This window comes from Apaloderma vittatum, unplaced genomic scaffold (genome assembly GCF_000703405.1).
Source record: "Apaloderma vittatum isolate BGI_N311 unplaced genomic scaffold, ASM70340v1 scaffold27162, whole genome shotgun sequence".
NCBI lineage: Eukaryota > Metazoa > Chordata > Aves > Trogoniformes > Trogonidae > Apaloderma > Apaloderma vittatum.
In genome coordinates, this window is record NW_009705649.1 from 7,882 (window position 1) to 22,924 (window position 15,043).

The 15,043-nt window shown below is 42.2% G+C and overlaps 1 protein-coding gene across 1 annotated transcript in view; it reads right to left on the reverse strand.

Moving 5' to 3' along the window:
• Positions 1-13,579, reverse strand: part of SSU72 (SSU72 RNA polymerase II CTD phosphatase homolog (S. cerevisiae)) — a gene marked incomplete at its 5' end in the record, with an annotated part of 16,194 nt that extends 2,615 nt beyond the window's left edge. Inside the window, 2 exons of the mRNA XM_009865514.1 lie at positions 767-906; positions 13,436-13,579. Coding sequence (XP_009863816.1) covers positions 767-906; positions 13,436-13,579 — 284 coding nt within the window. The remainder of the gene's footprint in view (positions 1-766; positions 907-13,435) is intronic.
• Positions 13,580-15,043: the final 1,464 nt, after the last annotated feature.

Genomic DNA, 15,043 nt, shown 5'->3' on the forward strand with positions numbered 1-15,043 from the left:
GGACAAGGCAACAGCCTTTTACATTCCGTGTGTGACACCGATTCAGTTGGCTGGAACACCTTAAACCTCACCTAAGCCTGCTCCCAGCATTTCCAAGGAGCAGCAGGGTTCTCAGCCCAGGAGCTCACTGAGTCATTGCTGAAAGCCCACGACTTCCAGCGGGTTCGCATCGAGCTCGCTGCATCGTGCTCGCACAGAACACAATCCCCAGCTGAGATTCTTCTGGCATATCTCACCGACGCATGTTTGCAGAATGTTAACCACGCTCAAGAACAGTTTGTCCACTTGTACGGGAGGTATTTATGGTGGATAAACTGCTCGGTAGGCCCGCAGAAGTCTTCTCCAGAGAAGGGAAGTTGCATAAGGGAGACAGCTTCAACTTTGTTTCTCCATCAACCCAGGGTAAAAAACCACTCATCTCATACAACTTGCTGGTTTTCAAGATTCATGAGCTTTTTCAAACATTTGAGTTTCTCCAAGTGCTTCCTATTTCCTTATGTCAGCCCTTAACACTGCTATACGCATACACCCTGTGTAGCTGCCAACACCTACATCTTTTAGAACTAAGTATTCAGCCACCAATTCTCTGGTCCATAAAGTCTACACATCAATGGACCGTGAGCTCTTGTCCCTGCTGGTGTTCCAGCAGCAGCAGTTAGAGGAGACAGAGATCTTCCCAGATTTGTGAAGGACTTTAGTGAAAAGGAGGAAAAAAACCCCAAAAAGCACTCAAAGTTAACTTGGTTTATCAGTTCAAGGTCCTTACCTTCTACTACTTGATCATAGACTCTTTCTTCACATGTTAGGATCAAATCAAAAACGTCTTTGCAGTTCTGGAATCTTTCTGGTCGCGGCTTGATTCTCTTATTTCTGTCCAACATGTGTAAAATCCCATTCTGTGTGTATCTGAAGTTGCTTGAGTTAAGTACCTTTACTTTAAGCAATGTTGTTGAGCAAATGACCAGTACAAGTTAAAATTATTACCGTATCTTTAAAGTAAGATTCTTTCCATTTGCAAATATAAAGATCGGCGACCACCAAACAGACTCGTGAGGTGGCAACATGATCCCCATCAGGGCAATTCATGCAGCTTCTGGTTTTCAGAGACCTGTCACTAGTACAATGGCAGAGCTGGCTTTAAAAGGTCCTCACATAAAAGCGGAGTTCCTCAGGACAACTTTTCCTGGGCAACTATTTTTATATCCATAATGCTTAGAACACACAGACTTTGCTATTTGCATGAGCAGAATGTCCTCCATTGACTTTAAGTCCCTGCCCCTCACTCCAGGGGCCTCTACCTTGAAAATCAACTACGTGGTGTTTCCGGTGTCACCTGCACATCTGCCTCAAGTCCTACCCAGGCCTCTGGTTTAGGCAACTGAACCTCCAGAGAAAGCTACATCAACCACAGAAGCATAATCCTTTAAAAATATCCCAAGATATATAAAGGAGGACAAAGAAAAACACCGACTTCATGCCTGTCAGAACTTCAGTCTCTGTGTGAAAGGCATGTGTTATGCTGCTGGGTAGCTATATTTATGCTGGTACTGTAACCTTGAGGCTTAAATTTCCATCCTGTAGCCCCTTTTCCGACAGGATTCACCACTCCCACTGCCCTCTCAGCCTTCTGGGACATGCGACTTCATGAGGAGCACACCAGGGTTGACTGTCACGTCAATCTGCTCACTTGGCTAAAGCCAAACTCCCTCTGAAGGCAAAATGTTACAGGTAACTCAGTTCAAACCTTTCCTGGTGTTCCTAAGACAGACTGGAAGCTGATGCATCTCTTCCTCGCTTTGAAGCTGCCCTATTTTTAACCATCTAAGTCCATGGGGTTTTTTTACAAAAATAAAATAGCGGTAAGGATAACAGTCTATAATTTTTGGAGACAACAGAAGGATTCTGAGGGAAAAAATAATTCGTTAGTAGCAAATACGTCAGAGGTCATCTTGGCTTTCTTCCTTGTTGAAGAGGTCACATACACACCTAGCAGGTGTCTTAACACTTTTCAGAGAACAGTCCTAATCTTTTCATTGCAAAAAGACCAACAACTTTCTGTCGACCCTTTTGCAGTTGCTCTCTGGTATCTAAAGTTCCTCTGTTTGAGCTCTATTAAAAATTAAACCCATTTTTCTACCTGCAAGAGTCTACTTTATATGGAAAACATGTTCGGTTCTCTTTTGTGTCAACATCATTGCACTTTGACGACTTGAAAAATCTCAACTTTTAAACAACTTGCCATTTTGTGGTTATCACAAATGTATGTTTGTCAATTGTCTCGACTCTGCGTTGTTTTTCTTCAGGTCACCCCCCCAAGCCTTTTACTGCTCTTCTTCCCCAAAGATTTCCCCCTGTATCATGAGCTCTCCTTTAGAGCCCAAAGCCATCTCACAAGCAGCTCCTGGACATCAGCACCTGTTGCTTCCTCACAGCGTCCCTGTAAACTCTCCTTGGGTTTGTCATGCTTGGAAGGAGGGAAAAAAAATAAATAAAAAATCCAAGTCAACGCAGCCATTTCAGACCTCTAGTTATTTTGCAAAAGCATGAAAACCGCAACTTGTAAACATCTGCTTGTGCTGTTTCCTTGGGGTGGAAGGTGAGCCCTTCCTGGGCTCCCTAGTCCTCATTTCTACATCACACAGCTCAAGGAAAGAAATCCACAACTACCCACACACTTTTTTGGCTTCTTTTTCTTTTTTTCCCTTTCTAGGATAAAACGTTGCTGGCATCTGTCCCCGAGCTTTCCTGACTGAGCTTGGAGACAGAATTACGCATATTCAAAAAACCCACACAGTCAAGCTTTCTGCTTCGCACAGCCGAGCTTTCTGCTGCCAACTTGGAGCTATTTTTTTTTTCCAAGGGTCCATCTGCCTATAAAAGGAGGCTGAAATAAGCCGTTAAGACTCACGACACTTTCATATTTGGTTGTGTGAAATCTTTTTCACCTGAAAAAAAACCCAGCACCTCATCCTTTCAGCAAGCAGGGGGATGGGATCTGCACGATTGTTTTCAACGCATAATCATAACCCAGCTTCTTTCTCTTCGTGAGCTCAGGCAAACGCAAAGATATCACAACTTATTAACGGTTTCTACAACACTGCCGGATGTTGAAACGTTTCAGTCTGACTTTGTTTTCCTTCCAAGAGATTTCAACTCCGTGCTCCCTGCCCTTTGCAGCTCTGCCCTTTCTTTTCAGCAGCCACTTCTTCAGAAGGTCCTCACAAAATATTCACCAGGCTTTCGGTGCCGTTACGTCGTCTGGCCACAGCAGCCTTCCCAACGCTACCACCCTCGGCAAGTCAGCAAAATACACACGTGTTTACCTAAGAGGCCTTCACCTACCGCAAACTATTGCTACAGTAAATCCATCACGTTTTCACAGTGAGTCCAACTCGGATATCGCCTTTATTGGAATAACTGTGCTAAAGAGAGCCACAAGGTAACGGAGATTACGCATCACAACTCAGTAACGAAAAGACTCGATATAAAAAGGAGATGTTGCGATACAAGTTGAGCTTTTGCAGTAGACACAGCATGGTTGCTCCTTCTTAGAGAGAGCTACAGCCAGCTACTGCCGTTGTTACTGACTTTGCATTCTCTCAGGATATCCCTTAACAACAAATAAACACATGTATTTTAAAAAGTTACATGTGTGTGTTTAAATCAAACCCCTAAAGCTTTCACAGCTTCTGCTAGCCAAGTCTGAAATTCCTGTCGGAGATACCACTCCCCAGGTCTCTGCCCCACGCACACACCCAACCAGCCCCTCACCCTCTAATCCATCCCAGGCATTTCTCCACTGATGGGACCCTAAGATGACTTTCAGCCAAGAGCACCGAGAGGTGCACAGAGCCGAGACAGTCCCCTGCTTCTTCAGCACAGCGCGGCCACACCTCAGAGACCACACAGCCATCCATCCGGTTTAGATCAGAAATCTAGATCATCCCATAAAATAGTAATTTAAAAAGTATCTCTCTGAATCTACCAACTGCCAGAACATCAGCTGCATTCTTCCTTCTCTCACACATTCCCTGTTCGCTTCTGCAGGCGTCCTTTCCTGCGAGCGCTTGCTTCGAGCTGGGCACTTCAAACTCCAACGCCTCCGGCCAATATTATGGGACTAAAGGATTGACACTGGAACTCATTCAGAGCAACAAAGGAAATTCCAATGATCCACAATATCCTCTCTAAACGCTTTACTCCCTTCCACGCTTCAAAGTTTACAAGTTCTAAAATACCAAAAAAGTTTCTGTGTTTTTTCAAGTCCTCTCCAAAAGTCCCTCCTGAAAGCAATTTCAGATACTGTATAAAGTAGTCTCTCTAGTAATATTCAGAATACAGAAAAGTCTATTTGCTGGTTTTACCCATCTTCCACTGCTGCAGTGACTGTTTAAAAAGTGCACTCTTCAAATCATAAGCAAATCTTGGTAGAAACTGGGAACAGGAGCTTTTGTTAAAGTGAAACTGGCATATGGGAGAGCATTCACAGAATAATGCAGGTAATTCTGAGAAGCACAAGTGTTTTCTTGTTCCATATATTCTCATAATAATTTTCACTCACACATTGATCATGGTTACAGCAATTCCTTGCTCTCACCTCCCCAAACTGGCACTGTGCGTCATAAAACCTACAATGAGGCTAAAACTAAAGAAAACAGAAATTTTCCCTGCCCAGAATATTATTTTTCAATGACCATATACACCTGTAGAAAGATAACCAGAGCAACCGCATTGCTTTCACAAACGTCCAACTTCTTGTTTTGCTGATGGTGTTCCTTGGGTAGTTGAAGAGTGGCAAAGATGTGGTGGTTACCAGGCCACAAAATTCAATAAAACATACACTGCTTACTTAGGTAACTGGATCTTTGCAAAAACCACTCGTGTTGTAACTAATTTTTTTTAATTACTCACACGTTGGCAACATCTCCCCATCTACGCCTGTTAACAATACACTCATTCCTCTGTTTAGCCACGCTCGAGAACAGCAGTTCCTCCAAATTCTATTTCAGAAGCCAACTTTTTAGGAAAATAAAGATGGGCTTTAGAACAAATTGTAAATCCATCTATGAAGAATTAAAGGGAGGCTACGAATTCTCTTCTTCACACCAAACAGCAGAATCTAGCAGGAAAGGGACACCGAGTTTCCCTGCAGGGAAGCAAAAAAAACCAAACCACAACCCACTACCTTTTTCTTTTTTTAAAAAAGTCCTGGATAAAATATGGCACATTCCCTTAAGAACACCACACTGAAACCAACTCCCCCCAGAGCATCAATACTGAATTGGACTGCCAGCACCTGAAGGAATACTAAATAATCTGCATTAAAATAAGAGCCAAATGCAACAGATGTGACCTTCCGTTAACGTGAATTCTGCCCCCCTTCCCCCTCACATGAAATGCTGTCGATGTGTCTGTCACACCTAACCCCGCCACCTCCAGACCTCAAGGTTTTACGTCGAATACACTTCTCGAGTAGAAGCGCAAGAGGACAGCAAGAAGAAAGCAAGCTCAGAAATAGAATAATACATTAATGTTCTGGCTGCAACTCGAGCATTTTTATCACCAAAGAAGCTTATAGAAAGTGATGTAAGAAAACCAAGTTTTATTTGCGTTTCATAAAAACAGGTACTCTCATCAGGGCACAAAGAATACGGCGAGATACAGGGTACAGAGAGCAACTAGTCTGGGCAGAAGTTGGTACGGGTTATGTTTAGAGAACCTGTACTTGAGGATGACAAAAAGCAACAGAGCAGTGAAGGAAAAAGCAGGAGGCTTTGATAAATTCCAAGATCAGGCGGCTCAAGGTTGGCAGAGGGACACTGCAAACCAGCAGATGCATTCCCACCCTCCCCAGTACAAGATCACTGCTGCCTTTCCTAGAGAGGCAGGAGTCAAAAACAGCCGTTAACTTCAACGGGAATAAATCCAGGGCCCATCAAGATTAGTCCACAGATGACTCAACTTAGCTAAGTCTTGCCTTATACAATTTCTATACAAATACACTGACCTATTTAATTTAAAAACCTGTATGACAGAAAAAAAATGATTTCTCGCTGATCAAAGTATTCTATAAGCTTCATTTTAACTCCCAGGTGAAATTGGATATAAAACCCACAAGTGACCCAAGCTGTAAGTTTTGGGGTATATAAATTAATTACAGAGCCATCTAAAATATGCTACAGACCAATTTATTAAACATAATGGGGCAAACTACATTTGTAGTTGCTAAGATGTGTACACACTTTTTAGGGAAAAAAAAACAAACATCTTTAAAGTAATGTCTGGCACCCAAAGCTTCTACATCTTCAAACAAATGGGACATACTGATTATTCATTTTGTGTGGCTGTCCTCATACTCAAATGCTGCAATTCTTTGCAAAAAAAAAAAAAAAAAAGAAATGGCAGCAGAGCAGAATACTTCTTACTCCAGCGTGAATGACATTTGCAGGTCTCTTTTCCATATCATCTTAATTCATTTATTAGTATCTGCATTATAAACTGAAGATACATTGTGTTAAAGCCTGCTTGGCAGAACGCCTAGGCACTAGACATTTCCTTGAAGGAAGAGTGTGTGACTGCTCAACCTTCTTCCACTTTCACAATCAGCTCCTTTTACAGGGAATAAAAGACTAAAAATGGGCAGCAGCATTACGGATGCCACTTTCCGAGCGACTGTGAAGTGTCTGGAAGTGAAATGGTGCAGTTTTAGGACAAACCTGGGTTTGTTCTCAAGGCTTCTGTAGCACTGTATCACAGTCTTAGCGCTACACCCTCCCTAAATGTCACCAAAAATACTGAATTTGGGTGAAATAACATTGCTGATAACGTCTGTGCCTGCCTTAATGACTTGCAAAGGACTGAAGCGTCACTTGTTTTTCATTGCTAAGGACGCAGCGACTCTAAGCTACACAGATAAAATCCAACTGAGCGTGTTCACAGCAGTTGGCCCACATGAAACCCCGTGCCAGCCAGGCTAATTTCCTTGAGTCTGGCTGAGCCCTAAAGCTGAGGGTTACATACCCACACATCACTGAAAGAAGGAAAAAAAATTGACTTTAGCCTAGAGCTCCAGTGCCAAACGATGACTCGTCAGCGCTGAACAACCGAGGATGAAACTGGACAAATACAAGCTGTGAAAAGGGAAAAAGAATGGGAGGAATGTCCAAGATCGCTGCCCAAGAGCTGGAGAAGGGCTATCACAGAAACAGAAGGACAGCAGAGACAGAACCCAGGGTGACTTTTTGAAGATGTGGCAAGTTTGACTAGGCCATCAAACAGCTGACTTCATCCAAGCGTGTATTTCAAGTGGAGTTCGATTTTGTTTGCTCCAATCTACAGCCTCTTGGTCACTCGGCAAGACAGCTCAAACTACTGAGAAGTCCAGTACGCAACACGGACGTGTAAGGATGGAGTACAGAAATTATTACCAGGACCAGCAGGCAAGCAACAGAGAATCTCAAGTATTGGATGCTCTTCTCAGGTTTAGAAACAAGCAGCAGATTTCAGAAGATGAGCAGCAAATGTAGTTGGGCTGCGAGGGGGAAGTACTTTGACATGGCTGCAAGGAAAGAGGTCTGCAAGAAAAACATCAGTCATTCCATTTAACGTTTTGGAGACACGGGATCTGCAACAACTATTTTCAGATTGGTTTCCGTTGTTGTCATTGCTTTGTACTGTGAAACTCAAAGGTAATTTTCCACTAAACAGAGTTACAGCTGGATAGGGTAACTCAGATAAAGCAAAACACAAGTATTACGGAACTTAAATCAATTAAGCCACTTCATTTCATGCATCTGGGAAACCTGAGAGCGCATTCATGAAGACAGCAGGACCGCTTTTTAAACAGCTACACGCTGAGCAAGAAACCTGCTGGATGAGGTCTGCAGCAAACAGTCCTTAGTGCAACACTGCAAACAGGATACCGAAGAGCAGAGGCATGTGGTTAATCCAGTCTGATTAATAAACAACTTTGCAAAGCTTACACACACACAACTTGTGAGCCTTGGGGAAACGCTTCTCACACTGGATGTTACTACGTCTCTGCTCTTGCATTAAATTCTGCAGACTGCATTCTGTCATGGGACAGCAAAGCTAGACCACCTTCTGCCCCTCACCCCAACTTACCATCTTCTGAACACACAGTTCTTTAACCACTTTGTGTTTTTCCCTAAAAATCTCATATATGCTATGCCAATTAGAGGTATATGGCAGCAAGATAGCCCGAGTTTCTTTCACCCATCCTGAAAACAGACTCCAGTTAACTAACACTACTTCTGATTTTAACAGTGCTTTTGCCACCCTGTATGAAATCAGTCAAAAATAAGTATCCTATAAAGTAGCAGCATCACGTTTGGGAAAGGCAAGTATCTAAATGCATATTTCTATTTACATTAGACTCCCTCTTTGGCTGACTTACTCTCAGAAGTGTATCGCCAAATTTTTCTGAAAAGAGCCCTCATGTATATTAATTTCTTAGGGCTGGCTAAGCTCCACCTGGGATATGAAGCCCTTCAAACACTTCTTGCACGTACACCAGCAGCACACGTGAACATGGTCATCTAACAAGAATTCCACAGCAGCAACTATTCTCTACATCAAGTGGAATTTTACAAATACAGTTGTGTCAGCCAACTTGTTTCTACCGAGATGGAAACTAAGGAAGTGGCACACACCTTTCCTGCCATTCCTATGCTAGACTTCCAACTTGTGTGGCTAAATACTCATTTATATGTTGGTCCATTGCTGAAACCTTGTTATATTCACTCAGTTGAATCAATCTGGCACTGGAATCCCCAAGTGTCAGAAAAACTACATTTAAAAAACATCGGAGGATATACGCTATCCTTCACAAAGCACTGACCCAAGTAATTCTGCCAGTGTCCAAAGCACACGCTTGCACACATTCTTGTGTACTCAAAGAGTACAAGAAGTACAACCAGTGTAAAACGGTAACAAACAGCCACCTTACTCGGATTTCTCTTACCTTTCACTTTTCTGATCTTCCTTCTATCAAGATGTGGGTTATCGATCACGTTTCCGAAGTTTCCAAACAAGTTTTTGCTTCTACCTACTGTAAATTTTCAAAATGCTCCTCTATTAAGTAGCTGAAAGAAGGTTAATGCCATACTACATGGATGTGGGGCACGCTACACAGAAAGTTTTCAAAACGGTTCATGGAAGTGAGTGAGATATAAGCTATGTCATGCAGATTATAAAAAAAAAAACTGGCACAGTTCACTCAATTGCTACAATTTGTGCCTTTGGCAGCACTGAGAATTTTTTTAAGATCTGAGTCATTAAACAAAAATGATGAAACATCACATTTTCACTTGCTCTTCCATGCCCAAAGTGTTGGAAAAGATTTGCCTTACAGGAACTTAACTTGATCACTTTAAGTCAAAAGCATCAAAATCAATTGCTAAAACTATGAAGATTTATTCCCAGTAAATTACATTTTCTTTCTTCAGAGTAGTATTTTTCAAACCCATCTTCTATAGCTGTTAGTTCTGCTACAAGTTTCTAGATGCTTTAGTAAAGGTAGAAGCTGTGATTCCACAAGATTCAATCAGAGGTGCTTAACTTGGAGGTTTAGCAAGAAGCAATGCTGGTAGCAAGAGAAAGCTAACTTCACCTAAGTGGAAATAAAAGTGATTTATACCTACAAGATCTACCATTTTCAAAAGTGGCAAAGGTGCTATTAATATTCTCTACAAAAATTTTAAGTATAAAATGCTCTGGCAAAACCTGTACCTTTAGTTACAAATACAAGAGCAAACTTTGTGTGGAAATGTGCTGTCAGGCCATCTGTTAAATGTTTTCATTATCTTTCTGCACATTCAAGGAAAACGGCATAAATATCCCAGAAGTCAGGCACAGAGGCTCTACCATCTCACAGCTACTAGTAGTTGAAGAAATTAGTCTCTACCCTGAGGATGGAAATTGGGGGGGGGTGGGGAGTGGGCAGGGAAAAAGTACCTGTATCCCTTACACTGGCCCAGAAGTTTTGTGTGGTGACCTCTTCAAGGTCCAGACACTTCTTCCCCTCACTAAGGGGGAGGTCCAGGATGAAACTGCAAATCCAAGACCAAACACAGCTCTGTCCATTTTGATGCTGCAGACTGCTTTTAAGTTCTACCCACTGCAGATTACAACAGGACTGAGAGGATTTAAGACACTGTCCAAAAGCAGAAGCAGCAAAATATTTTACTTATCTTTATAAAGTCCCTTAACAAAGATGACCAATGATAGTACTAGAAGGTCCTCCTATATCACCACCCTACAAAGACAGAGAAATTATTCCTCAATATAGTCTCACTGCCTCTGGATGCCCCCTCTCCTCAGGTAATCCTGATTCTCTTCACATTTACTCCTTGTCATGGGCACAGGAGATGGTGTCTCAAGCGGGACTGACAAGTTCTGGGAAAGGCACGGAATCCTTCTCCTACACGGTTCTACAGTGAAGTAAATTCAGCTGAACAACATACTTCTGCTGGCCTTCCTCATCCTCTGCAGAGAAATCTGTTTTCTTCATCCAGACCCTTTAAGATCGGGTGCATGCCAGAACCTGCCTGAGATTTTTTTCTTCCTTCCTCCCCCTTCATTTTCTGTACAGTCCCTCACACCTATGCTTGCTCCAAAGGCACCCCGTTTTCCTCTACCGATGTTCCACCATAATGCATCTTACCATTTACTAGAGCACATCTTCTTGGGCAGGGGGAAGACTGGACAAACCAGGGATAAGCATCGGCTACAGGGAGACTACCCCGCTGCCGTATTTACAGCGCTCTGTCTGTGGCAGAAGGAACTGGTTCCACTTGTTCTGAATGTGAAGGGAACTATTAGAAAAAACAACACCCCCACCACCACCCATCAGCAACAGCACAAGTACCACCATACGGCCATGCAGCTTAAATGTGGAGTTTACAGAGGGAAAGAAAATAGATCTTAGTTACCTAGATTGTCACCAAGTTTGGTTGTTCGGGGTTTTTTTTGATGGAAACGAATCCTTGTGTCTTTGAGATGCACCAAGCTACTTTTTCTTCTTCATTTCTGAAACATTTTTCTTTCTAACTGAGGCACCCCTTTAGTAACTTCTTGAGGACGTTCCACCTTCCCTTCCCCCAAGTTCTCTATCATGTAACTATGGAGCTACAACTGGAATCCCATCTACAGTTAAAGAGCAGGTCGAACTAAAAGAGGAGGTAAAAAAAAAAAAAAGGAAACAGAGCAGGAGGCCAAGCTTGCAGTAGAGGTAGACCGTCAAGAAATCGTAATAAAAAACAAAAAGCAACAAAACCCCCCAGACAACTACCTAGGGGAATCAGTAGCTATCTTCCATCTGAGGGTCACAGATAAATCAATGCTGATAAATGGAAAAAAAAAACCAAAACAATCACTCATGGAGTTAGTTAATATTGATAAAGAATCCAAGAGCTACTGCTGTAAGATTCTGGTCAAGTTTCCAGTAACCAAAGGTCGCTTTCAGGACAGCATTAAATGGTTTCATCACAGGACTCAAGGACTTTAAACGTTATATTCTAAAAACATAAAGGTAGGTGTGGGTAGTTATTTTACCTTTAAGACTCAACTACCACATCTTAAAACACTTTCCAGCACTTCCATTTCAGATACGCTGTAACCACCTACTCAACTGAATGTCTGTGCCTGGCTCCATCAAACCCTCCTCCCCGTGCTCTGAAATTCAACATTACGCCTTCAAGGTACGTGAGCCTGAGCTCTGTATTTCCTTAATTAACTGCAATGAAGGTGCTTATAGTCTCTTCAGGGTGGGTTTTTGGTAGTTCTCTCCCTTTTCACAAGTAAGAGTTTCAAGGGTTCTCTTCCCTCTAACACATTTTCTCTGACGCCCAGCACTGCAGAAGCTCATTTCTGTTGGAGACTACCACTTTCTGAAATCAAGGTCCTCTACCTGGCTCTCCAGAGAACATTCCAAGTCCCTTACAGCCACAATTTCACTGAGGATCTAGTGTTGATACTGCTTTGGACCCCTGTTAGCTCACAGAATCGTGGCAAGGGCATCCCTCCTAAGCCAGGCAGTACTGAACGCTGAGCAATCACACCCCCCGTGCCCCATGGCTGGAATACGGGAACAGGCAGGGAGTTGTCACCAAGACACACGGCTTCAAACCACGGAAGAGTCATCTCCACTTAGGTGATGCAAGCAAGGCTGGGGAACAGAACAGGCAGCTAAATCGTACGAAAAACCACACCTTCTTTGGTCTCACCGTACCATTATACTCAGCGCCTGCGAGAACAGGCCCCCTCACCCTCCAGCAGCTAAAGTCTGAGGGCACAGCACCTCTAGGAAGCAACTCTCACCCAAGAAACGTGACAGCCCACATGACCCTGGCTAACAAAAATACTATTCCCACTACGCTGGCCAGACTAGGTCTGCTTTTGGTTACTGTATTTACCCTTAAAACCCATTTCTGGAAAGGAAGCTGCTTTCTGCACTGATAAGTCTTCACTCTGAAAACCTGGCATGATCTGAGAATTAAAAATGCAAAGGTATGGAGGAAATCGTCCTTGCACTATTTCTGAGAATTAAAAATGCAAAGATGTGGAGGCAACTGTTCTTGCACCATTTCCCTCACAATGGCTATTGTTTAAACTTGCTTTCTTTTATCTTGAGAAAAGGTTTAACTCTAATACCGCAAAAAAAATCTGGGGAACACAGCAACCATCTCCAGCACGAGTGCCCCACTTCTGTAGGTTTGTGGGTTTTCTTAAGAACAAATGAAAAATCCACTTTAAATATAGATGTTCTAAAATCAGGCAGTTTGACAGTAGTCATAGTTTTAAGTAGTGTGCATAACCTTGTGCATCACCTCTGCTCTCCAGGATTAAATATGTTACTGGGCTCTCCTACGTCCATTCTTTATAACATACTATAGGAATTTTTATTATTTTTTTTCCGGTGCACAGATCAAATCACGTATCAAGAAATTCTCAGTGATAAGGTTGAGCTCTTTAATGGAAAGGTATCCTCTCTCCCAGAGAAAGTATACTGTAAGCCTTACCTGTCGCTTTGTCTGAGCTAAATACAACATTAAAGTCGAGGTGGTCGCTCTTCGCGCATCCGTTATCGGGACAGTCTTTGCACCGAGATAACACGATCCACAGTGCAGTGGAGGCAACGGACAATCTGTGATAGCATTAATGTGATTTCAATCAAGAGCTAAACACGTTAACACGCTACAGAAGAGCATTCTGAATGCAGGCACTGTAACCCAATAGCGCTTTCCAAGGGAGCATTAAGAGGCCCTTTGTAAAAAAGACTCCTATAAACTTAAAACATTTTAAATTCGCCAGTCAAGCAACTCTATATTCCTAATGCATAATGCCAAATAATGAATTACACCTTTCAAGGATGAATCATATTGGATTTTTTAAAAAGGCCATGCCACAGGGATACAGTTCTTTGTCTTTCCTAAGCAGATCATTGTACATCTGATCATATGTTGTTTTGAAATCATAAACGTTCGGCTTGTCCGGTGCTGGTCCTGGCAGTTTCACGTGAGTTCCTGTTCCAAAGGATCGGACACTGAATCCTCGTTTGCTGAAAAACAGAGAGGAAAAGGAAGGGAAAAGGCAATTAGGCTGGATGGACTTTAAACGCCAGAGTGCTGAAGAACACATACTGAATTTTAAAAACACCCCTCAGCAATCAGCCAAATCACAACCAAGCAGTCAAGCAACTCTTACAAATTAAAATTGCCAAGCTTCCCCAATGTGTGTATCTCCTTGCAGTTACACTCAAAACTGACACACCGTTGCTAAAAAACCACGCCTCTTCTAGATGAAATTTTCTTAGAATTACAATACACAGCATTTCAGATATTTCTTTTGTGCCTCCTGGCACTTTGTATTTGCAACACGCACACGTTCTGTATTCACTCTTGAACAATACGGCACAAGCAGAAATGTTTCTGTCCTGACATAAGAAAGTAACAGCACCAACTGATCAATACCTACGTGCTCTGCTAAAGTTGCTGGGCTAACTACATTATTCCCCTCCTTATATTGCCACAACTAACTCTAGTGTAATTTAATTAGCTGAGCACAAACATTTGTGTTCCTGGCACTTCTCAAGTGGACTGAAAAACATACTGTGTTTCCCCAAGTGGGGCGGATATTTTGCTGGCCGGTATCTAAAACTCTTGTGTAAGCCAGGGATAGCTTCATTCCATTCTTATAAACAACCACTTGTTTAATGATTATAATTAAGGAGGAACCTGCTTGCCTTTAAGGGTAATGTCAAAATGTTCTTCCTGATTAACATAAATACACCTACTTGAACCTCAGCAAACCCTTCAGTAATATTAAGAAACATTACAATGTATTTGCTAATAACAGGACCAAAAAGAGATTGTTTTCTGGTGGGCTAATGGACCAAGTTACATGGCAAAATATAGTTACTATGGTTACTATAAAGCCAAACGTTTCAGCATTCTGGAAGAATCTAACTTATGAACAGGTCAAGACCACAGCTTTTTTCCTTTTTTTTTTTTTTTTTTAAAGGACTCACACTTAATGTTAAAAACAAAAAAGCAAACAACCAACCCAATGCCCGCCAGGCCTCTTCCCCCAATAAAAAAATCTGTAGAGCCTTCCGAGAAGAGTGAACAGGAGTTGGTGCAAGGGTCACACTTCGACTCCTTGGTCTTCACATACACAACAGCACGGAAAATCAGTACAAGACACCAGTTCAAATCATGGATTTGCCTTCAAATACAGTCTTCAAAGTGATCCAACAGGCCACTACAGAGATCAGCTATGACTAAGCTTTGCCCCAAGCTCAAACACTGCTATGGAACTAGCAACACTGCTATTTTCTTTAATTTGTCCTGTTGGAACATAGCCTCTCCTTTTTTTTTTTTTTTTTTTTTCTTCCAGCAACTCTTTACAGGCTCTTACTTCTGTCAACAGACAGGATACATGATGACTTTTTCTGCTTCCTTCTGCAGGACTAATGGCTCAAAACAGATTCAAGTTTAAAAAAAAAAAAAAAGGTGCAACTCTT